The 25,401-nt window shown below is 38.7% G+C and overlaps 1 protein-coding gene and 1 pseudogene across 1 annotated transcript; one reads left to right on the forward strand and one right to left on the reverse strand.

Annotated features, from left to right (window-relative positions):
* Nucleotides 1-5,637: 5,637 nt before the first annotated feature.
* LOC112392153 (CD59 glycoprotein pseudogene) lies at nt 5,638-6,009 on the reverse strand (annotated as a pseudogene).
* A 2,814-nt stretch (nt 6,010-8,823) lies between these two features.
* Nucleotides 8,824-25,078, forward strand: CGA (glycoprotein hormones, alpha polypeptide). Its single transcript, XM_024733722.1, has 4 exons — nt 8,824-8,922; nt 22,864-22,970; nt 24,122-24,306; nt 24,726-25,078. Exons 2-4 carry the CDS (start codon nt 22,871-22,873, stop codon nt 24,801-24,803), a joined length of 363 nt encoding a protein of 120 aa, XP_024589490.1. The 5' UTR covers nt 8,824-8,922; nt 22,864-22,870; the 3' UTR covers nt 24,804-25,078.
* Nucleotides 25,079-25,401: the final 323 nt, after the last annotated feature.

Genomic DNA, 25,401 nt, shown 5'->3' on the forward strand with positions numbered 1-25,401 from the left:
TACAAGAAACCAACAAACTGTTTTCTAAAGTGATACTACCATTGGTATTCCCACTAATAATGAAAAAGGGTTCCAGTGGATGTTTTGGGTGCCTCCTCTCCCTCCCCGCTTCCCCTCATTCCCACCCCCTATCATGTTGTTATGCTGTTAGCAGTCCTATGGAGAGGCCCGCGTGATAACTATCCTGTCTGAACAAAAGATAGTGAGGAACCGAGGCTTGGCAGCAACCAAGTGAGTGAGTTGGGAAATGGGTTCTCTGCCCTAATTGAGCTTTGAGATGACTGCTGCCCCATCTGAGAGCTTGGCTGCAATCTCAGGAGAGATCTCGATTCAGATCCACCCAACTAAGATGTTTGCAGATTTCTGACCCTCAGAAACTCTGCGAGGTAAGAAATGTTTGTTGTTTCAAGCTGCAAAGTTTGGGGTAATTGGTTACACAGATAATTAGTGCACTGAACCAAGACACTGGCGTGAAGGTCAGGGGAGAGGTCAGTTCTGGAACAGATTTCAAGTGAAACTATGAGAGAGGATGAGTTTTGAATGCTTTGTGCCGAGACCAGAGCTTCCAACCCTATTTCTGGGACCCCATCCAGAATGTCTCTATCTCAAAGGATATAGATAATTTTCCAAACAAAATTAACTAAAAAAAAAAAATACAGTATTTGGGGGGTAGGGAGAGGGGGCCACATACTCAATAACGATTGTGTTGTCTCAGTTCTCTGAACTTCAGACATCACCCTCTGTGCTGGTTTCCGCCATCTCTACCGGCATGCAATATTTTATGGTGGTCTGTTCATCTGGCAATTTTCAGGTATATACAAATTCTTTATATCCCACTCTTCCTCTTCTTTCTCTTTCTCCTTTTTTTCCCCTGAAACCCAGCTTTAGTGTTTTACAGAGTGATGCAAGTTAAAACAACTCTCTATGGAATCTGCTCAGGCATAGAGAGAAATGAACTGGAGGGAGCCCTGACACCCTATTCCCCTTTGGCCCCCGAATCCCAGACAGTACATTTTTCCTGGAGGTGTGAGTATAGGAAATAGGTGTGTGTGGGGAAGGGCTGGTGGGTAGTGGCTGATTCATGCTGCCTCTCCAGGCTGGAGAGTTAGGATCGGTGGTGAGGGGCAGTCTCCCATCATCTGCATAGCGACTGGGACTCAATCGGCCCAGGTGAGGCTTAGGCAGTATTTAGACGCTGAGCTGACACAGAATCCTTCCACCCTCCAGTTTAGCTAGAGCTCGGGGGTGGGGAATGGCTGGGTATGTGGTGAGAGGGCGTCAGGATAATGTTTGTGACAAGGTCTCCCTCTTGCCCCTTAAACATACTTGCTGTTGAACTGCAGCCAAGATTTTGGACCAGGACAGCCGGCACTGCTGGCTTCTCCTTCTTGAAGGATTCCTGGGGCTCCTCTGAGCCACACTGAAAGCATCGTGCAAAGGAAATCCTTTTTCCTTAATAAAAGCGGCTGTGATTCCCTCCCACCAATTTCTTCACAGTCTCTAAAGCTGCACATGGCCATTTATACAGACACAGAGGGAAAATACAGTTTTCTGAATGTAGCACCCTTACCTCTTACAGCAAAATAGCCAAGCCCTTTAGGATAGAGATGCTTTGGGCAAACCCATATCACATCTAATGTCTCCTAAGACTTCTGCAAAATTAGGGTAGGAAATCGTTTGGGCTTCATTTTTCTCTCCCCTACTGCACTATAAATCTAACCAAACCACTCTATCAATACAATTGCTTCTTTTTTGATTTTTGCACAAAACCGATTTCTCCTTTCATTGAGAGCCCATAACCGAAAGCTTTCTGAAATGGATGTGGGAGGAGACATGTGCAAAACAAAAGGAAATGGGAAAACGTTAAACAAATTACTTTTCCCCTGTGAGATTTTCCTCCTTTTCTCTGCAGCGTTATTTGCCTTCTCTGTTGACATTTCAGACTAGAGGAAGATTATGCATAATTGGAGCAGCAGTTTCTTTATCTCTAACCCTCTGAGGGTTCCAGGGACAGAGGTTGTTAGCCTGGGAAACAGGATGTTTGCGTTACTGATTAGGCCACGCTGCTTTGACCGAAATAGTAGAGAATGTTCTTGGTGGATTTGCCTGTGTCAAGTCGGCCTGCTTCTTGTCCATCACTTCTGGGGTGAGTTAGCTGCCGCCGCGTGTGTTAGACATCACGTCTCAGGTTGTTCTTTCAGGCTGTCAGTCATCTTACCTGCTGCTGCTGATTAAAAACCTTATCTCAACCGAGAAACTGCTACCTGCATTTGTGTCTGTGACCATGGGATAGCTGTTCGGTGCCTTGGGCTATCTTTATCTCAGATTCCTGGTGCTGGGGGTTCCAGCTGTTTGTGGGAAGTAGAGGCTCACAGAGCTGAACAAATGACTTTACCATTTTCAATTTAGTTGTGCTGCAGGGGCAGCTGAAGATGACACCACACCATATTGCTTCCTTAACTACATTGCTGGCTTACTAAACAATGCTGCACAGTCCTGGTTTGTAAGCTTTGGTATGTAAAATGCAAATTTCTCAGCTCAGCTGACAGTGATTTTGATCCAGTAGGTCCCAGATGGGACCCAAGAATCTGTCTTTAAACAAACAGCCTGATAAATCTGATTTAGATGGAACACGGGACAGACTACAAGAAACAGAGCTACACAACATTAAAGAGTCGAGTGGAGGTTAGGAAATCCGAGTTCCGTTTTAGTTATCTCATGACGAGTCAAAAAGAATGTTGAGGGAGAATCCCAATACTTCTATTTATAGTGACCAGAGTGTTAGCAATTTAAGGATATGATTTATGTCTAATTTGTCTCTCTTTTTTGATGTTAACTAAATTCACTGTGGTAATCATTTTTTAAAAATTGAAGTATGGTTGCTTTACAGTATTGTGCAGAAACAGACTCAGAGACATAGAAAACAAACCTATGGTTCCCACAGGGGAAAGCGGCGGGCGAAGGGATAAATTTGGAGTTTGGGATTAACAGATACAAACTACTATATAAAAAATAGATAAACCACAAGGATGTACTGTATAATACAGAAAACTATATTCAATATCTTGTAATAACCTATAATGAAAAAGAATATGAAAAAGAATATATATATATATATATATATATATAAAACTGAATCACTTTGCTGTACACCTGAAACTAACACAGCATTGTAAATCAAATATACCTCAATAATTTCTCTTTGGTGTTGCACTTTGATTGATACACTTGATAGACACTAAATAATTAAATCTAATACTTAATGATCTTAACAAATTTAAAACATTTATTATTATTTGTTGAACATTTTTTTATTAATATAATCATAATAGAGAACCCAAAACTAGACCACAAAATATGTAGGAATTTAGGAGCATTTCAGATTAGTCGAGACAAAAAGGATTGATTAATCCCTACCTGGTATTAACTGGCTTGTCGTTTAGATTTAAAAAGAGGCCGGATTTCTACTTCACTCATCAACCCCAGATAAATTGCAGATGAATTAAAGATCTAAATTGAAAATAAATAAAGCTGTATACACCCTAGAATAAAATACAAATACTTCTTTTTAGTACCATTGGCATGACATAAAACCAACAAGTCAAAAAGTTAAAGATAGATATATTTGACTACCTAAGAATTATTGTATGGTAAAAAATATCATAAAAGAGTCAAAAGTTAAGCTTAAAATTAAAGATAAAATTAACAACTTGAGAAATATTTTTGAAGAGGCAGTTATGGACAAATAATCCATAAATGACCTATAATTTATGAAGTGATGTCCAACTTTGCTCAGAATTATATAAATGCAAATGAAAATAAGATACTCTATTTCACCTGTTTCACAAAAATTAACTTATCTCATGACATCAGTTTTGGGGGGTGTGGAGAAGAGGGCTTGAACAATCTCTGTACAAGTTTAAAATATTCATAATCTGATCCAGCAATTCTACTTCTAAAAGCGTATCCTAGAAGTATAATTGTACACGTAACCAGAACAAGGATGATAATTAGAGCACTGTTTGTAATAGTAGGAAAAACCTGGATATAATCCAAATAATCATTAATAGAGGGCTGGTTAAGTAATTAATGATTCATAATACTTTGTACTTTTTTTTTCTTTTTTTTCTGCATTTGATGAGATTCATTCTGGTTTGTCCAACAGATCACATAAACAAGTTTTTTTTTTTAATGTTAATCAAGGAATTCCACTTTCATCAGCAAAAGGCGGACTATGCTGTCAAATACAGCCAAGATTGTAAGCATACAAATGGCATTAAGTCTACTGGATCTTAAATTATTCACCAGTATCCACAAGAAAAAGGCAAACCTTTGCCCTCCTGAAAAGGTATATCACTTTTTAGGAAACTGGTAGCGCTTCTGAAAGCCTCAGCATGCTAATAGCCCTTGCAAGTGTACTTTACACTATCTGTGCTGACTCAGCTAGGAGCCAACAGGCTGGATGTCGGCAGGTAAAACACATCCCCGCAGACCTGTTACTGTTCATGATGTCATTTGGAAATCTCAAATCGCAACCCCAAAGGCTCCTTCTGTTCCATTCATGCATTATACGTACACATATGAAGAGTTTTCCTACCAGTAGCATTTAAAATAAGCATAGCACAGGGATATCAGCTCGGTGCTTTGTGACCGCCTGGAGGGGTGGGATAGAGAGGGTGGGAGGGAGGGAGACGCAAGAGGGAAGAGATATGGGAACATATGTATATGTATAACTGACTCACTTTGTTATAAAGCAGAAACTAACACACCATTGTAAAGCAATTATACCCCAATAAAGATGTTAAAAAAATAATAAAATAAAATAAGCACACTTAATAACTGCAAGTCACATGTAACATAGAATACTCAAATGTTTAGTTTTTAACTGTGTGTGACAAAGCTAAGACAGCCTACCATTCCAATAAAAAAGGCAGGGAGTGGGAGGGACAGGTTTAACACACCATTAATTTATGCTACTGAGTTTTTCTAGCGAAAGACAGCAAAGCCAATACAAAATTTAAGGACAGAGGAAAAGTCAGATTTCAGCCTCTGGCATCTCTCTAAAGGCAAACCTTGTGCTTCCGTGCCCTGCCATCCGGAAAGCTTACCTCCTTCCCAGCCAGACACCTTCTAGCTGAGAATACAACAGTCATTAAGAATCTCTGTCCCTGACAAGCCCACACCTGGAACATGCATCATGCCTACCTGGCAATACAGGGGCCATGAAAAGCGAGAAAAAAGCATGCCTTACGAGAGAGACTGTTGAAAAGGAGTCCCCTGCCCCAGTCTCCCAAAAAAGTACTGATCACATTAACTACATCCAAGGAACCAGAGGGAAATAACAGGATCGCAGAGAACCTACTCGAGCTCAGAGTAAGAAGCATGCAACCTTCTTCAAATCACATGCGCTTCACTCAAACTTTTTCCCTCACACAGGTCTTCTCTGCTAATAGGACTGGTCTTCAGCATCTCTCTGAGTTCCTCTCTCTTATCTGAGTTGCTCAAGCTAGTCTTAGTCTTTCCCAACAGGATCCAGTTGGAAAATATAAAGCCTTTGGAATGCAGCCGCACAGGAAATAAGGCATATACAGAAACAGGAGATTTAGGAGAAGCCCTCCTGGAGGGCCTCCTGGAGATTTAGAGACAAAAGTGCCAGACTGCCACCAGCAGCAGGATGCCCAGCAGAGCTGTTTTCCCTGATATACTCGTCCCATCACTTTTGTTACACAGGTTCTCCTGGCGGCAGCGGTACTGAAGCTCCTTCTCCCCTAAGGCTTTTGCAATGGCTTCGAAACTGCAGCGGTCAAACATCCAACACTGGTAGTAAGTTTTTGGTGGCATGGCTTGAACGATGAAACAAGTATCTTGATTATGTGAACAACTGACGACCGTAGTGCAGCCATTAGCTGGGTTAATACAGCTGTAGCACTCCAGGCTGTGACCTACATGGCAGAGGACAGCCAGGATGAACAGTAGCCCAAGTGGGGCGAACCTTCCTTTGCTTCCCATTGTGACCAGCTACAGATTCTTATGGCTCCTGTCATCCGCTTCAGTGTGGCTACTCCTGCTACTGTACTATTTCAAAAGTATGGCTAGATCTGCATAATATATGGATACGGAAAAAACCACCAAGATACACTGTTAGATTTAAAAAGAAAAAGGAAGGTAGGACACTAAACAATGTGTATATTATGTTTCTGTTTGTATATAGCAAAACCCCAGAAAATGTGTTTATATACACAGATAATTTCTGGAAACATTAAGAAATTGTTAAAAATGGATACCTTTGAGAATGGGAGCGAGGATTTTGGGGTAGGAGGAAGACCTACTTTTCATTGGAAATACTCTTGTATTGCTTCAAAACTTAAAATCACGTAATATATCTTTGGAATTATATTTGGAATTTGGAATTATATGAAGCAAAAGCTACTTGAAAAAGCAAGCATTTTACATACCTCAGCTGTTCTTCTGATTACAGCATAATGTTTGTGATAATCATACTTTGCTATCAGAAAGATCAAATTATGTTTTATAAAACAAATCAACTAATCATATGAAACATTTACAAAGGTGGTTATGTTGAAAAAGAATTCAGTATGTAAATGACAAAACATCATTAGGAAAAATCCATGCATTTAGCATAGCTGGTATGTACTTCACTGTGTCATACCGCTATGCAAAGATGTTCCTGACACCTCCTCTGTACCATGACATGCTTTCAGGACTTTGCCTAGTAAAGGTGGCTATTTGGCTTGTCATCCTGAAACCGTGTAACTCCGACTGGGACTTGAACCCACACACTGGGACTTGAACCCATGTTCTTTTAACTGAGATCACACACCTGGTCTCAGGACTTAATGAAGCTCAGGTTCTTGATGTCTCATCGCAGAAAGAATTCAGTGAGAGACAAAGTGATAGGTAAGAAGTGGATTTATTTAGAGAGAAACACACTCCACAGACAGAGTGTGTGCCATCTCAGAAGGCAAGAGCAGCCCCAGGGTATGGGGTTGTCAGTTTTTATAGGGATAGGTAATTTCACAGGCTACTAAGTGGGAGGAGTATTCCAACTATTTTGGGGAAGGGGTGGGGATTTCGAGGAATTGGGTCACCACCCACTCTTTGACCTTATGGTCAGACTTGGAACTGTCATGGCTCCTGTGGGTGTGTCATTTAGCTTGCTGATGTGTTACAATGAACATATACTGAGGCTCAAGGTTTAGTGGAAGTCGACTCAGCCGTCTGCCATCTTGCACATACTTGGTTCTAACCAGTTTATGTTGTGTCCTCAAACTAAGTCATTCTTTTTTTTTTTTTTTTTTTTTTGACCAGGGAAGCCCTAGGTCATTCTTTTAAGGGTGGTGCCCCGCCCCCTTCCCTCCTGCTTCAATCGTGTAAGCAGATAAGTTATGGAGTCCCCAGAGAAAGAGAACCAGGAATGGCTTTCTTGACATAAGAGAAGCCATTTTGGCCTAAGCCGTTGTGCGATCTCAGGTGGGCAGGGTCAGGATGTTTCCCTGTGAGCTGAACAAAGGCACTTTAGTTTAACATTCAGGCAGAGTGGCAGCCTTCCCCAAGGCATGCCATTATGTATGCTTATAGCTATAGACAGTATCCTTTTGGTGATTATAGTAACAAAAGCAACGGAAAACAAAGGTTAAAGTAAAAGAAACAGATCCAACATGGGGTCACATTTTGTTCTTCTCCGTTACAAAAGGTCAAAAGGAGAGAGGAGACACCAGTCCATTGTCCTACCAACCTCCTAGAATCCTTCTTGCTGAAATCAATCTTGAGCCATGCGTGTGCCATCAGGAAGGACCTTGAGTCAGAGTGATTGGCCAGAGACAACCTGGAACTAACCCCATTACCATAAAACCTGAGTCTGCGAGCCACGTGGCAGAGCAGTTCTCATGGTCTCCCTTACCCTGCTGCTCTCTGCCTGGGTGCCCCTTCCCAGGAAAGTCTCTTGCTTGTCAGCATGTGTGTCTCCTGGGACAATTCATTTTTGAGTGTTAGACAAGTGCTCACTCTTGGGCCCTGGAAGGGGTCCCTCTTCCTTCAACGAATGGAGTCTTGAACTATTTTAGGATCACAACCCTAAAAGCAGGATAGACGCAGCCACAGCCATAGCCTGAAGTGCTTGGTGGGTTTTAGGAAGACAATGTACTGGGAATCTTGGAGCTAAACGTTCCTCAGCTGGCAAGCCATAACATATGTAATTTCTGTTTAAGAAGAAACTGAGTTTTACAAAAGTGAAATGAGGGGGGGAAAGGCACAAATATTGAGAACCAATCAGTCCTTCTCAGCATTGCCTCATGCCTTCTCCATGCATCCTTATTAAAGCCAGATGCACGTTTAATTTTAGAAAAGTCTAAATAGGTGTATGTTTTATTTTTCTGTTTTCTACTGGAGTAATGTTGTAAGCTTAGAAATGCTCTATATCTAGCATCTGAAATTTACAGCTCTTCTGTTTTAAGTAAACATCAGGTACTTAGCTAATTAAATGTAATGCTTGTAGGATCCTGTTTATAGGAAAGTGTCAACTTTCAGGATGTTGTGTATAAGTCTTGATAAAATTATGGAGAAAATAACAGCGTACTCTTGTTTCATAGGCTGACCTTGCAGTCAACACCACCTGGAAATGGCTCAAAACAAAAAATGATGGAAGGGCTGAAACGAGATAAGATCAAATTGATGTCATGGTAATTACACAAAGTACCATTCAATCATTGGATGGAATTTACTGTTGATCCCTGGACTTAGATGCAGGTGGGAACATGCAGTTTTTATTACTCTGCTGTTATATAAGACAGGTGAGGACTTTATTAAGAGCAGTTACTGAGAAATCACAAGACGAAGCTAAAATCCCTCTTCAGATCCACAGTCAACTGCCCTGACCACATCCTGCAAAAAATCCAGAGGAAGGTAATATGAATGAAATAATTTGGGGGATTTTAATTGAGGAGTAAAATATTTGAGAATACAAGGGAGCTGGTTGTGCATAAACCTTAGTAAGAAGACAGGCATTTACACAGTCTCTTTTCAGCACTCATGATTGAATTGGGAGGAAGTCTGCAAAATTGTGGTCTGTGATCACAGGCTAAGATGTTATCTAACTGAAGCCAGAAACCAACTGTCTCCTGCTGTGATGTGTGAGTGCCTGTCAGTAACTAAAAAGTTTTCTCAAGAAATATTGGATGTCATTTGAAAGGCATTCTTTGGAGTGGCTTCCAGGGGTCAGGAAGAGGAGGGAGGAGACATGTAAGTTACTGATATTGTTTTGTCATCAGTTTTTAAATGACACATAACTACATCTTCAAACTGGTCAACGGTAAAACAGCTCACCTGTTCAGCGGAATGACCATAGCTTCTGATATTTTTTGAATAGACCCTCTTGGGTAGACTTGAATTGTAACACTGAAATGTCTTGAACAACATTGTTTCCTTTTTCTTCTTTCATAGAATGCCACAAAAATAAGAGTCGGTAGTATTTCTCACTATTACTGATGGACCTTGCAATTCTACATCACTTGGCTAAGTCTAATTGGTTTGTTCCACAGAGAGTTTCTAGAAATGTTTGCTAACTTTAGTTATATTTGCATCAGTGCTGCTTGGAATGGCAGCTGGTTAGGAAATTAGGACTAGAAAATAAAAGTGCTCCTTTGTCTCTCCTTATTAATGTTGAGGATACAAGATTTGGGTACATGGAAGAATTATGAACTGACACTACGTGGGTCCTCAGGAATACTGAAGCTCCATTTCACTTTCATGGGAACTATTGTTTCCTAAGCTCTATAATCTTCTCCTCAATCAAAAAAGATGTTTTATATTAGAACAGAGGAATATTCTTAAGTTTCTGAAGATATCTTTTAAATAATTACTTAACATCAACTCAATTATTCAAAATATTGGTAACCCAAATTGATTGTAATACTTTGCTATAGTTTTGAATTATTTGTAAATGATAAGAATAACCACCATTTATGAAAAGTTTATGTGTCTTCATTTCATTTCTTTAACTTTGGTTTTGGTTTCTTTTCTTTCTTTCTTTTTTTTTTTTTTTGCAGTAACAGAGTCGTTGAAATTTTGAGTCATATTTCTCACCGTTTCTTGCTGAAAAAGGTAGCATGTGAAGTGTTAGGAAAGCAATTTATTATATTCCAGAACAGTTTCTCAGTTTCCTTGTACATTTCTCAAATTTACATGAAAACTCAAAGTAAGAGCTAGGAAACAGAAATAGTAAAATTAGAACGTAATATGTGCATTTTGTTCAAAAGTAGATCAAGATAATCAGCTTTCACAAAGAGAAAATGTACAGGAATCAGCTGATATTTCCATTGAGAACAGCATGACCTATAGCACCATACTTCCATTTTTATAGCTTGTGAATCCCAGAGTAGTTTGCTATCAACTTATGATCCTTGCAAATTCTGGTTTTGGTGTGTAACATTTCAGCATTCCCCATCATAATGTTGCACAAAATAATCCAGTAATTTCTTGATTCATCAGACTCAGAGATGACATTATAGAAATGCTCTAGCATCCGCTGTGCACTGGGGTAGGAGGAGGAGAGAGAGAAGAGGGCGCTTAGGCCACAGCGGGAGCAGAATCAAGGGCAATATTATGAATTGAATTTGAAAAGACAACAGTAACATCATGATCCATGCTTAAATCAACACCCTAAAGAGAATGGATTAACTGTGTGTTGCTAGGCTATAAAGGTAGTATAGGTGAAAGGGTACTATCTTAGGATCAGACCACTTTCCAGTTGACTTTGGCAAATCCTTTTACCTCTCTCAAGTGTAGTTTTCTAGTCTACGAGATAGGTGACATAGTAGTGCTTTCCCCAAAGAAGTGTAAAGAGAATCAAACAAGGGAAATGGATATGAAAGCCAATGCTTGGCCCCCGCCAGTCACTCCGTGCCAATCAGACACTAGTCCTCATGCCTTGGTCAGGTGTAAAGTGCCTCTTTATATGAATGAAATGTCTTTCTTAAGGCTGTTCTGAAGAAGGTGAAGTCAGATAAATATGCAAAATAAAAAATTACACGAGCAAGTTATATTTGAGCTGGTATAACATAATATTACTCTAAAAAAAAAAGATGTCAGCATTCTATTTAGGGATATACCACCTGGAAAATAAAAACATTTAAGAAGTTCATTGTGAAATATAAAGTTTTGAAGGCAGTGTAGTAAAATGCGGTTCAGAGCTTGGAGTTGTAAAGAGACATTCTAAAATCTTAGGTCTGGGCTTCCCTGGTGGCTCAGTGGTTGGGCGTTCGCCTGCCGATGCAGGGAACAGGGGTCCGTGCCCCGGTCCGGGAGGATCCCATATGCCGCGGAGTGGCTGAGCCCGTGAGCCATGGCCGCTGAGCCTGCGCGTCCGGAGCCTGTGCCCCGCAATGGGAGAGCCCGCAGAAGTGAGAGGCCCGCGTACGGGGAAAAAAAAAAAAAAAAAAAAAGATAAAATCTTAGGTCTGCCAGTGGTGAATTTTGTGACTTTGTATAGGTTACTTCGCCTCTGGAATTCTTTTATCTGCCAAAATGAGAAGAATACCTCACAGGGTTGTCATGAGTATTGAATATATTTATGTGTTCAAGGTGCTCAAAAGAATACCTAGCACACACAAGTGCTCAATTAATGGTTGGTATTCTTTTTAATGTAGAAGTTATTTTTTTTTTATTTTATTTTTTTTTTTAATTTATTTTTATTTTTTTTGCGGTACGTGGGCCTCTCACTGTTGTGGCCTCTCCCGTTGCGGAGCACAGGCTCCAGACGTGCAGGCTCAGTGGCCATGGCTCACGGGCCCAGCCGCTCCGCGGCATGTGGGATCTTCCCGGACCGGGGCACGATCCTGTGTCCCCTGCATCGGCAGGTGGACTCTCAACCACTGCGCCACCAGGGAAGCCTGTAGAAGTTATTATTACCAAATTCAGTATGGCAGATACTGTGGGCAATGCTAACTCGGAATTTTTTTTCACACTTTGTTAGATTTTCCCTAATAGATTAACTGAATCTGTGTTATATAAATCACACCCCACAGAGGAAAAGTACCGGAAGAAAGTGGAGAGACAAGACCAGCGTCCCATATCTCAAACCCTGGAGGAGAAATTTTTGTTATAAGAGACAGTGGTTGTTCCAGTTATCTATTACTGTGCATCAAAGTACTGAAAAGCTTAGTGGGTAAAACAAGAAGTTATAATTATCTCTCAAGGCCCTGCAGGTGGACTGGGCTCAACTGGGCCGTTCTTAACTTGGATTTCTCATGCATTTGTGATCAGATATTGGCTGGGGCTGGAGTCATCTGAAGGCTCGACTGGGCTGGTCATCCAAATGGCTTCTTCATTCATTATTTTTCGGCCTCTTTCTCTTTCTCTGTGTGGCATCTCGTTCTCCAGGGCCAGTCCACGTGGCTTATAGCCTTCTTACTGTGTGGTGGTCTCAGACTAGTAGCACTTCTTACACAGCAACTGGCTTCTAAGACACAGGAAGCAGAAACTGCCAGGTCAGTGCAGGGCTACTCCCACGACTGGCCCCAGTGTTGTATTGGTGTGAGGGACACTCTCGTGACTGCCTTATTCTATTGGTGTAAGTAGTCATAGGGCCCGCCTAGATCAACGGGATACAAAGACAGACACACCACTTTTCCATATGGAAGTGGCAAGGTCATACTGCAGAGTGAATGTAGGCTGAGAATATTTTTGTGGCCATCTTTGGGAAGTACACCTGCCATATCAGAGAAAACAGGGGCAATAAACAATAAGGGGCTTCTCTTTGCAGTTCTGCTCTGTTTATTTTTTTTTAACTATTATTTATTTTTATTTTTGGCTGCACCGCACAGCATGTGGGATCTTAGTTCCCCAACCAGGGATCGAACCCGTGGGCCCTGCAGTGGAAACGTGGAGTCCCAACCACTGGACCTCTAGGGAATTCCCTGCTTTGTTTTTATCACAGAAAAAAATGCTATAATGTGAGGTGCTGGGGTTGAGAAATCTACAAACCCAGCCTGTCCATTCTATTATTGAGAGACTTTAAGGTAAATTAAATGTTTCTATAATCTAGTGCTTTTAAATGGAAATGATACTTGGTGTGTCAAAAGACTGCACGAAAACAGCTCAAATAAAAAACAAAATGTAATGCACAAATATTTAAAGTTACAAGAATGATTCTTTTTTTGTTTGTTTTTTTTTTTACGGTACGCGGGCCTCTCACTGCTGTGGCCTCTCTTGTTGCGGAGCACAGGCTCCGGACGCGCAGGCTCAGCAGCCATGGCTCACAGACCCAGCCGCTCCGCGGCATGTGGGATCTTCCCAGACCGGGGCACGAACCCGTGTCCCCTGCATCTGCAGGCGGACTCTCAACCACTGCGCCACCAGGGAAGCCCAAGAATGATTCTTATATTGCTATAATAATGCTCTGTATAAAACTTTTCTGGCCTTTGGATGTTTTACTTTTCTGAGTGATAAGTTGACACTACTTAATGTTTTGTTCCTGATAGCATTTATTACCGCAATAATGTTAATTTTAAAAATTGGGTATTTTTAAACTACAGATATTTGAATTTCTCATTTAAAACAATATTTTATGGTACATAGAGTTTGTCCTATCAAAATTTCTTGTTGATTTAGTTTGCAGACAATTTAAAAAATGCTGATGTGCTAGAAAAACCAGAAGGGTAATGGAAGAACTAAGATTTTAATTACATAATTATGTTAACATTGTAAAGTGCCTTAAAATAACAATTAAAGTAGAAAGTGTACATCTTACTTTAAGCCCCTTAAATTTAGTCAGTTAAGAAGCTTCTCAAAATATGATTGTTACAAGAATCGTCATAAAGGAATTGTAATTTTTATAATCCTATGAGCACTTCAATTTCCTTCTAAATACTGCCTGCTCTTTTTCTTTTTAAAAAATAAATATTTAAAGGTCATCTTTTGTTCTGTTTGTTTTTATGGAAACCCCTGGGTTTTTTTGTTTGCAAAGTATACCTGTACAAGTTGTACTTTATACGTTTTTTGCCTCTAAGACCCCCTTTTTTCACTCTTTCTCTTCATTTCATCTGGAAAATTAAGTCGGCTCCCTTTTAGAATTTTGCGAAGCCAAAAAATACTGTTAAGTAATTGATAAACAGAAATCCCACCCCAGATACAGCTGCTGAACTGTGTGACGTCACTTATTTTCCTCTGGACACTGGGACACTTTGGGGATACACTATTTGCAACCCCTGTGATTAGGCTGGGGAAGTTATGAGGACTGCTGAATACACAAAGCTCCTGTACAAATGTTAAAACAGTAAAATATATATTTACTACTGTCGTGTTTCTCTTCCCCATGAAATATGTGTTCTTTATTCTCATTAGTTTTTCACCTCTCCATTTTCCTGTCCCCAGCCTATCAAATGTTTCAACATCTACGAATGCTTTTACTACAGCATTCATTGCTCTCACTCACAGTCTTGCCTTTGTATCTGGGTCAGAGAGCAGGAAACTTATTCATATTTGTGTCACCCATACTTGGCACAGTGCCTGGCACGTAGCAGGTACTTATTCAAAGTCTTTCAATCTTTCAAATGTTCAATTTGGACCTTAAATTTTGCACTTTACAATGTTGAACTGTCAAATCATCCAAAACTCATCTTTTCATAAAATAGAGAAAGCATTAATTATCTATATCAAAGAATGAATGAGGGGATTTGAGACAGATCATGGGAGTAGTAACCGTTTCTCTCTCAGCCATCCTTCGACAATCAGTGAATGCAATACTGGGTCTCAAGGTCACTCTAGTGCCTAGGAGCAATATTTGAATGTCTACTTCGAAGAACTGAGAACTTGGAGGATTACTGAGCTTGGGGGCTGGAGCATGGGATTACAGAAGACATTCACTGCTCCACCTGGGATTCAGAATATGTTACAAGAACAAGGTAAAAACCCACTTGCTGCAACTAGAGGACATGAAGAAAGAAAACTAGTAGCCAAGGCTACTCCAAGTTGAGTTTCCTGATCACTGACCCCAGACTCTTTAAATTCGTCCAGCAGGAGACATCAGTGGCCACTCGGTGGGACGTGGAGGTGAGCCTGTTCGGGGACTGGCTCCATGGGACTTGGTGGGATGAAGGATGAAGGGTGCTGAACGTCCACTTACCCTTGCGATGCTCCACCTTCGTATCTCTCATCCAGGCTGAACTATTGCTATTCGCTGGACCAGGCAAGATGCTAAAACTTACAGGCCTCTCCTCTGTTCAACAAACAATTCTTACATACCTATCTCATGCCAGGCAGTGTGCTGGGGATTAAAGTCTTTGCTTTCAAGGGTCCTTTTCATTAGTGATCCTTCACTGAAGGCTGCCTACTTTTCTTCTTCTTGGTAGTTTGGGGCTGGGCTAGATGGGGCTAATGAAGTGAAACCTCAGGTTAACTCTCTAGAGATCAGTTAGATTTAATCTGTTTTGTTAACAAAGAATTATGCCTCTACCCTAGCCAGTCATCTCAAAAATGTGCTATGAGTCAGTTGGGCTTCCTGGTGTGGAGAGTATGGGTGAGTCACCCCATCTACCACCACAATTAGAAAAATCGAAAACCTTACTCTTTGGCAGTGGGGGAGCAATGGCAGCATCTTTGCAGGTGAATGAAGACCAGGATGTCACATTGTACCAAACACTTGTCTTCTTGGAACAATCTTGTATATATATATATGTACATATATGTATATTTGTGTACATACATGCATGTACACATATATACATACATCCATATATGTGTGTGTATGTATATTTAATTTGCCTTGAAGCCTTTCAGTAATAGGATTGACAGGTTGGGATGATAGATTTCTTAGTCCTGGCACCTTACCTTATAAACACTTTTTTTCTGTGATAAAAACAGAACAGAGGAGCTGCAAAGAGAAGCCCCCTTATTGTTCATTGTCCCGAAGTTTTCACTGCTATGGCAGGTGTACTTTTCAAAACGGGCCAGAAAAAAAATCTCAGTCTAAATTCATTCTGCAGTATGACTTTGCCACTCCCACATCAAAATGTAGTGTCTATCTTTGTACACTGTTTGATAGATGGGGTTGGTGTGTATGTGTATGGTACTTGGTGTGTCAAGATATGTAGAGAGAGATATATATAGATATATACCTGATGTCCATATGTGTGTGTGTATGGTACACTGCTATTTACCTATTATATAAATCATTTAATACATGAATTATATATTAATATATACAATCACAATAAATAATATGCAAACATATTAAATAATAATAGTAAGTTTAACATTATAAATCAACTATGCTTCTATGAAAAATAAAAAAATAATAGTAAATCATGGCAATAATATTCTTTAATACTTTTAAGAATGCTATCTTTTCCTTACAGAGTCTTATTATATTAAGAACATAAATTTGCCCACATACCTAGTTTGATATAAAGTAACAGATACCCAGTTGAAACACTGAAGCTCTTATATATGCTTTTTATTAATGTTTTCTTTTGAATTCTTATGACTTTTATATCTTAGCATAAAATGGCTCTTACCTGTGGCATATTTAACACTTAGACATTCATGTATTAGCCAGCTACAAATTCTATAGCTAAGTGAGAATATGTCATCTCTAATGAATTTATTATCTGAAAATATTTTATTTTATTAAACACTTATTCTAAGTTGTCATTCAAGAGTTATCTTGTTTCTCAGTATGAATGACAGCTCTACATAAGCAACTTTTGATTGATACTGTTACTGTTCTAAAGTCCTGATGCAACACAACTGCATCTACTCTGTGCAAGACCTTGTGCTAGGATGGGGGTGGGTTAGAGGGGCACAGTTTCTACCCTTAAGAAGCTTTACATGGATGGAAAGACAAACAGGTATATAACTAGCTAGAGTTCAGGACAGACTGTGGAACTTCATCTAAGAATTATAAGCAAAGTGCTGGATAAATGCAGTGGAGAGTTATTTATTCTCCCTTTGGGCTTGGATGAAACCTTCACAATGAAGCTGGTGGCTGGGCAGCTCCTTAAAAAACTCTGAGGTGGATGGCTGAGAAGGGGGAGAGAGGCCTTACAGGTCAAGTCAAGAATACACACATTTTCTTGGCCTCATTTTATTCTGATGGGGCAGGCGGCAGGAGGTGAGGGTGTGTTGAGTGGGTGTTGGAGGCGCACTGTAGGGCTGGATATATAGAGTCTGTGATGCCTGCAGTGTTCTCACTTGGAATACCAAGAGGCTGAGATTAGTACATCTGATTTAGATTGAGCATGTTTTGCAAAATAGCATAAATCCCAGCTGAACATAATTATTGTTCCTGCCCTGGGTCTTAATGTTTTTCTTCCATATTCCAAAACAGAAAGGCCAAAGGGTGATTAGGCTGATGAAAACATTTATTAAAATGTTTTCGGAAACACCTAGAATTTGAGGGTTAATCCCTTTCTGCTTGGTTAATCTCATCTCTTTTTAAAATAAAGACAAAGCCGTTTCTGTTATTGAAAGCTAAAGGAATGGTGACTTTGGTTCTGCTTTTTCAATCTTCTCTTCACTTTATCATAAAGCAAATCCTAAAATATGCATCCGTTTCATGCTCTCACTTTCTGCAATCTTGTTATAAATGCTTCTCTCTGAATTAATTCTGATATAATTGTTCACTGCATAATGCTGAATTTTCGTAATATATGAGCTGCAATATCAAAGCACAAAAATGATACTAATTTAAAAAGGAAACCAGTTTCAATTCTGAAATTTTCCTTGTGGCTTTGTATATCACTTAAGAAGTGGTTCTCAAATTTCAGCTCTTAGAATCTGTTTATGATCTTAAAGATTATCGAAGCGCTCAAAGAATATTTTTAGTGAATTTATATTTATCAATAGTTACTGATATAGAAATTATGTTGGAAAAAGTTTTAAAATATTTATTCTTTTTTTTTGGCCACATGGCTTGTGGGATCTTATTTCCCTGACCAGCGATTGAACCCAGGCCCTCAGCAGTGAAAGCACCAAGAACTGGACTGCCAGGGAATTCCCAGAAATATTTATTCCTTTAAAAACAACAATTACAAACCCATCACATGTTAACACAAATACAATATATTTATAAAAAATGACAATTTCCAAAACAAAAAAAGTCAGTGAGAAGAGTGGCATTGTTTTACCTTTTTGCAATTTTTTTTTTTTTTTTGGCCACATCCTGAGGCTTGTGGAGATCTTCAGTCCCCCAACCAGGGACTGAACCTGAGGTCATGGCAGTGAAAGCGTCAAGTCCCAACCACTGGACCACCAGGGAATTCCCTCTTTTTGAAAATTTAAAAAGTACTGGGCTAATAGAACACAGCTACATTCTCAGGTGCTTCTTTATTCAATCTGTTGCAATATCACATGTCATGTAGCCTCTAGAAAATTTCTCTGAACACTCATGAGGGGATGAGAGTGAAAAATCCAAACAGCATCTTAGTATTATTATGAAAAGAATTTTGACCTCACAGACCCACTAAAAGTGTTTAGGGTCCCCAGATCTCACTTTGAGAGCCACTGACTTAGGACAATATTTATTCAGTGTTAATTATGGGTGAAGATAAATAAAACCCATAATTACTTGTGTATAAGTATATAAATCAGGTAGAAATAATGACGTACATATGTTTTAGCCTTACCTACACGTAAACAGTCTGTTTTCTGTATTATAAACTGTTGGTTCTACTGTCTGACAAATTATTCTTACAAGATACATGGGTTGATATAAACATCTAGAAAAACATGGTCTTATCATGTCAGTCTACATGAAAAATAACCACAGGTTTTGAATCACATGGAATTATAAATCTCATTCTGAAATTTTTTTAAAAGAAATTTTGGTTTTGATAAATTATAGATTTAGAGGAAGTTGCCCCGCACCACGGCCCAAAAAATGTACAGGCAAGTCCTGAGTATCCTTTAGCTAGTTCCCTCAATGACAATACCTTCCAAAACTATAGTACAAGGGGAAAACCAGGAAATTGACATTGGTACAACCCACAGAGTTTATTTGGATTTCACTAGTATTTTGTGTATGTGTGTGTTTCTGTGCAATTCCATCCCATGTTAGATTGTGACACTATCACAATCAAGATAAAGAACTGTTCCATCACCACAAGGCTCCCGGTTCTATCTTTGTATAGCCACATTTACTTACTCCCCTCAACTTCCTCCCCACATACTAACTCCTTGAAACTGCTAATGTAGCATCTCTATAATTCTATCAATTCAAGAGCGTTATATAAATGGAATCACACAGAATGCAACCTTCACTCAGCAGGATACCCTTGAGATCCATCCAAGTTGCATGCGTATCAATAACATGTTCCTATTTCTTGTTACATAGTATATAATCTGGTATTGGAAGTACCATTGTTTGCAGAGCCAATCATTCCTCTGCTGTTGGGCATTTGGACCATTTCCAGTTTGGGGCTATTATAAATAAAGATGCTATGACCCTTTATATACGTTTTAGTTGAACATAGTTTTCATTTCTCTGAGATAAATGCCCAAGTACAACTGCTGGGTTATATGGTAACTACATGTTCAGTTTTATAAGAAACTTCCAAACTATTTTCCAGAGGGCTGTACCGTTTTATATTTCCACCAGAAACGTCTGAATTATCCTGTTTCTCTGCATCCATTTGGTGTTATTTTTATGTTAGCTAGCTGATAGGTATATAATATCTCATTGTGGTTTTAATTTGCATGTCCCTAATGGTTGATGTAGAATACATTAAATGTGCTTACTTGCCATCTATATATCTTCTCCAGTGCAATGCCCATTTTTCAACTGGATTTTTTAAATTGAGTTTTGAGAGTTCTTTATATATTCCAGATACTAGTCCTCTGTTAGACATATGGCTTGCAAACATTTTCTCTAAGTCCGTATCTTGTATTTTCATCCTCTTTGAGGATTAACCCATAATTTGGATGAGGTCTAATTTATCATTTTTTCCTTTTATGTATTTCATTGTCAACTCTAAAAACTATTCACCTAGCCCCTGCCCACCCTTCCCAATTTTTTCCTAAAAATTTTATACTTTCACATTTTACAGTTAAGTCGATGATCCATTTTGAATTAATTTTCATATAAGGTGTTTGTTTATATGTTTGTTTTGTTCTGTTTTTGTATTTATTTTGCCTATGGATGTCCAATTGTTATAGCAGCCATTATTGAAAAAGTTGAAATCCTCTGTTAAATTGCTTTGGCATCTTTGTCAAAAGCCAGCTGGGCATATTTTTTGGTTCTCTATTCTGTTCCATTGGTCTGTGTATCCCTCTGCTAATATCATGCTGTTTTATTACTGTAGTTATAGAATAAGACAACACTGGGAAGACTGGTTCCTCCCACTTTGTTTCTAAAATTGTTTTAGCTATTCTAGATCCTAGTCGTAAACTTCTCTGTGTCTACAAAAGCTGTGCTAGGATTTTGATAGGTATTTCATTAAACATAGAAATCAATTTGGAGAGAGTTGATGTATTTACCATGTTGAGTCTTCCAATCCATGCACATGATATGTCTCTCTGTTTATTTAGGTCTTTAATTTACTTCATCAGTATTTTGTAATTTTCAGTGTACAAGTCCTGTCCATATTTTGTTAGATTTATACATATTTTATTTTCTTTGGAGCGATTATAAATAGTATTGTGTTTTTAATTTGTTTCCACATTATTGTTTTTAGTATATAGAAATGTAGTTGATTTTTATGTGTTGTTTTTGTCATGCAATCTTGCTGAGCTCACTAATTAGTTCCAGAACATTTTTTGTAGGTTCCCTGTTTTGCTTTTTTTTTTTAATGTAGATGATCATATCATCTATAAATAGGGATAGTTTTACTTCTTCATTTTAAATTTGTGTGTCTTAATTTCTTTTTCTTGCCATATTGTGCTGGCCAGAATGTCCAGCACTATATTGAATAAGAGTGTGAGGTGGACATCCTTGCCATGTTCCTGATCTGAAGGGGAAAGCACTTGGTTTTTCACTATTAAGTGTGATGTTATCTGTAGGTTTTTGTAAATGCTCTTTATCAAGTTGAGAAAACCCTTTTGGTTCTTGTTTGATGAGAGTTTTTATCATGAAAGAGTACTGGATGCTTTCAAATGCTTTCCTGTGTTGATTGATATAATCATATGATTTTTCTTTATTCTTTTGATATAGTGGATTACAATTAAGTGATTTTCAAATATTGAATACTGTGAATTATTTTCAGTTGGTTGTGTTGAATAATTCTTCTTATACATTACGGGGTTCAATTTGCTATTATTTTGTTTTGGATTTTTGCATCTAATTTCATGAGATATACCAGTCTCTTGTTTTCTTTTTTTTGTTCCGTATTTGTCTGGTTTTGGTGTCAGGGTAATCCTGGCCTCATAAACTGAGTTGGGAACTGTTCCCTTCTCTTCTATTTTATGAAAGTGACTCTGTAAAATTGGTGTTAATTCTTTAAATGTTCTGAATTGTCTTCTCATTGGTAATTAATTCTCTGTCTCTGTTATCTTTCATGGTTTGAACATAAGCAGTTTAAAAATAGGGATAAAAATCTGTCCCTTTCACATATATACAATGGAATATTACTCAGCCATAAAAAGAAATGAAATTGAGTTATTTGTAGTGAGGTGGATGGACCTAGAGTCTGTCATACAGAGTGAAGTCAGAAAGAGAAAAACAAATAACGTATGTTAACGCATATATATGGAATCTAAAAAAAACAAATGGTACTGATGAACCTAGTTGCAGGGCAGGAATAAAGATGTAGACATAGAGAATGGACTTGAGGACACGGGGTGGGAGGGGGAAGCTGGGGCAAAGTGAGAGTAGCATTGACATGTATACACTACTGAATGTAAAATAGTTAGTTAGTGGGAAGCAGCAGCATAGCACAGGGAGATCAGCTCGGTGCTTTGCGATGACCTAGAGGGGTGGGATAGGGAAGGTGGGAGGGAGGCTCAAGAGGGAGGGGATATGGGGACATATGTATGCATATGGCTGATTCACTTTGGTGTACAACAGAAACTAACACAGTATTGTGAAGCAATTATACTCCAATAAAGATCTATTAAAAATTTTTTGTCCCTTTTATCTTACATGAGATTTTTCTAGAACATGTAGGGATAAAACCCAGTTCTTAAATGCGGTGAGGTCAATGCCTGGATAAATGGTCAATCACTCAGCTGACCTTGCATAACCTGATCTCATGTACTCAGAATGCTTAGGTAAAGCTGTATCTACAGGTATAAATAAGTCAGGAAGTGGATTTAGGAGAACTTTGATTGATACTACCTGCTGTCTACTCTTGCCACATTGCTGGGGTAGCATTTACTTTGCACACTGATAACTAGCCTTACAGCCCAGCTACCGACAGTGAATAAAAAGCAGGAGAGATATTATCCTTTCTTTCTGTTTTCCCACCTGGGAATGTAGAGATGGGAAGGATGGGCTCAAATGTATATTTTATATATCTTATATAAGCTTATCTATCTATCTATCTGTCTGTCTATGTATCCATCCATCCACCCACTCATATAGATATCCTTAGATATTATCTAGTTGAAATTTCATGTTTCATAAATAAGGACATTAAAGCTTCTTAACAGGATGTTAAGATTTTAAAAAGAGAACTTCTTGTTGTTATCATTATACCTGATTCTACTGGTTGATGTGAGAAGTAGGAAGAGTCAATTCTCTACCTCTTTCCAAAAGAGAAAGTGCTTTTTTTATACATGGCTTTAGAGTGTATTGGGAGCTGTAAGCAGAGGGGTCAAGACACTGATGACTATTACTATTAATATTAAAATTACTGGTTGTTGTTATGCCTGTTAAGCCAATTTTATAGTAACTTTTTTCCCATGTCTGTTTTGCAGAAGAGCCATGGATTACTACAGAAAATATGCAGCTGTCATTCTGGCCACATTGTCTGTGTTTCTGCAAATTCTCTATTCCTTTCCTGATGGAGAGTTTACAATGCAGGGTGTGTGACCAAACTTGGGTTTGCAGTAACAAGAAAGCACACATTTCTAGATGTACATCAATAACTCCATTAATTACATTTCTACCTCCTTTTCAAATGTGATAAATCTTTGCTGTTGGATATCTATCTAGGCACTTTTAGACTGTGAAAATAAAATTAAACTGGGTTCCAAAAATGTACAGTGAAAATGATATCTTACATGTCCATTTAAATAGCAGCCTGTACATTTCCATCTGAAATAGATTCCTGATTATTCTTTATCTGAGTTTTACAAGCAGAAAGTGCTCCTTATTCAGTCTAGCTAGTTGACTTTTTTTCTGTTTTTTACATGTCTCCCAGAAGATTTGGGAGGATTTTAACATTGCCTTTGTAGATGAATTTTCAAATCAGTTAACAATTGAGAAAACAAAACGATTTTATGCAGTAAATTTGTTTTGCTGTACTTTCCAAAAAATCTCATATAGTAGCTGATATAATTCCATCTGCTATGAAATTGTGAGCTACTATTGGTGATGGTTTTTCTCTAGACAAGTGATAATATTTTAACCCCTGTTCCTAAGTGCAGATGCCTGATCTCATATCAGGCTGTGCCACTCACCATGCTTTCTTAATTCTGACACATGCTTTTCTTTGTCAGTATTTGGAGTTGCTATGGGGCAAAAACAATAGCAGATTCTAAATGGGAAAATATTTTGCCTCTGGGCAAAATCCTTCTTTTGGATGACACGGTGTTTTCATCTGTCAAGTTTTGCATTCCCTATAGACATACTATCAGCACTGGAATTGAGAAGTCATACTTAAAGAAAGAGAAACTACTGCTACTGAGATTTCCCATGCATATCTGCAAAAATTGTTTTCCCATGAAAATAACTGTAGTCGGTACAAATAGATATCGTGTCTGAAGATGAACATACAGCCCAAAAGTATTGGGTTGGCCGAAAAGTTCGTCTGGGTTTTCCATGTTACAGAAGAACCCGATGAACTTTTGGGTCAACCCAATATTTATTTATTTATTTAATTTCTTTTGATTTCCAATAGATAAAAAGAATATTTGCTGTCCCATAATAAGGAAAAATGTATAGTTTCTTTTAAAATTATTTTTGGATTATTTTACTCTTTGCCTTTTTTTCTTTCTTTTTTTCTGGTGATAGGCATCCCAGAATGCAAGCTAAAGGAAAACAAATACTTCTCCAAGTTGGGTGCCCCAATCTATCAATGCATGGGCTGCTGCTTCTCCAGAGCATACCCCACTCCAGCGAGGTCCAAGAAGACAATGTTGGTCCCAAAGAACATCACCTCAGAAGCCACATGCTGTGTGGCCAAAGCATTTACCAAGGTGAGAACTGAAAGGGCCCCAGAAACTTTCTAACAGTTCAACCAGAGAAATGTCCTCAGAGCATATCCATGGGGTTTAATGCCAGAGGTATCTGATGACCCATGCTTTATTTGTAGAGTGAAGGGCTGCATTTGTCCCCTTTAATCAAAAGAGTCAGCAACCTTGTGGGCACAGGTTGGATTTATTCTGAATGAAGAGCGTAGGGGTAGAGGTGATGAGGGGCAGGTTGGGAGAGAGTATAGAATACTTAGTGCAAACCTAAGCTTTCAGAGTGAAAATATCAGCTGAAAAGGAGAATATGCAAATATAGCAAGCATCTATTTAATTCAGCTGGCTAGAGTCCATTTTATTTAACAGTTTTCAGTTTTGCCCACCTATCTATCTATCTATATCTGTCGTCTTTTCCCCTTCCTCCTTAGGCTACAGTGATGGGAAATGCCAGAGTGGAGAATCACACTGAGTGCCACTGCAGTACTTGTTATTATCACAAATCTTAAAGAGTTTGCAAAGGGCCGTGTTGATGACTGCTGATTTCCTGGAGTGGAACATTAATTTGTTCAGTGTTTATGACTTTGCAAGATAAAACCCTCCTTTTCCTGACCGTACCATGTTTTACACGCTTTAAGAATATACTGCAGCTTTATTGCCTTTCTCTTTATCCTACAGTATAATCGGCAGTCTTGTTCTTTTCATTTGGAATGAAATACAGCATTTAGCATGACCATAAAAAGCTGGTTCCGCTAGAAATAAAGTCGTTTAAATCATCATTCTACCACTGAATTCTAATTTTTTCTGAAAAGTTTCAAGCCAGTTACTTTTTTTTTTATATATCTTTATTGGAGTATAATTGCTTTACAATGGTGTGTTAGTTTCTGCTATATAACAAAGTGAATCAGTTATACATATACATATGTTCCCATATCTCTTCCCTCTTGCGTCTCCCTCCCTCCCACCCTCCATATCCCACCCCTCTAGGTGGTCACAAAGCATCGAGCTGATCTCCCTGTGCTATGCGGCTGCTTCCCACTAGCTATCTATTTTACGTTTGGTGGTGTATATATGTCCATGCCACTCTCTCACTTTGTCACAGCTTAC

Source organism: Neophocaena asiaeorientalis, unplaced genomic scaffold (assembly GCF_003031525.2).
Source record: "Neophocaena asiaeorientalis asiaeorientalis breed wild unplaced genomic scaffold, Neophocaena_asiaeorientalis_V1.1 scaffold248, whole genome shotgun sequence".
NCBI lineage: Eukaryota > Metazoa > Chordata > Mammalia > Artiodactyla > Phocoenidae > Neophocaena > Neophocaena asiaeorientalis.

Bases quoted from the DNA above. Each gene is read 5' to 3' on its own strand.
- CGA (XM_024733722.1), top strand. From the start codon at position 22,871: ATGGATTACTACAGAAAATATGCAGCTGTCATTCTGGCCACATTGTCT. The intron at 22,971-24,121 runs GTGTGTGACCAA...TTCTGGTGATAG, and splicing joins TGGAGAGTTTACAATGCAGG to GCATCCCAGAATGCAAGCTA. The intron at 24,307-24,725 runs GTGAGAACTGAA...CTTCCTCCTTAG, and splicing joins TGGCCAAAGCATTTACCAAG to GCTACAGTGATGGGAAATGC.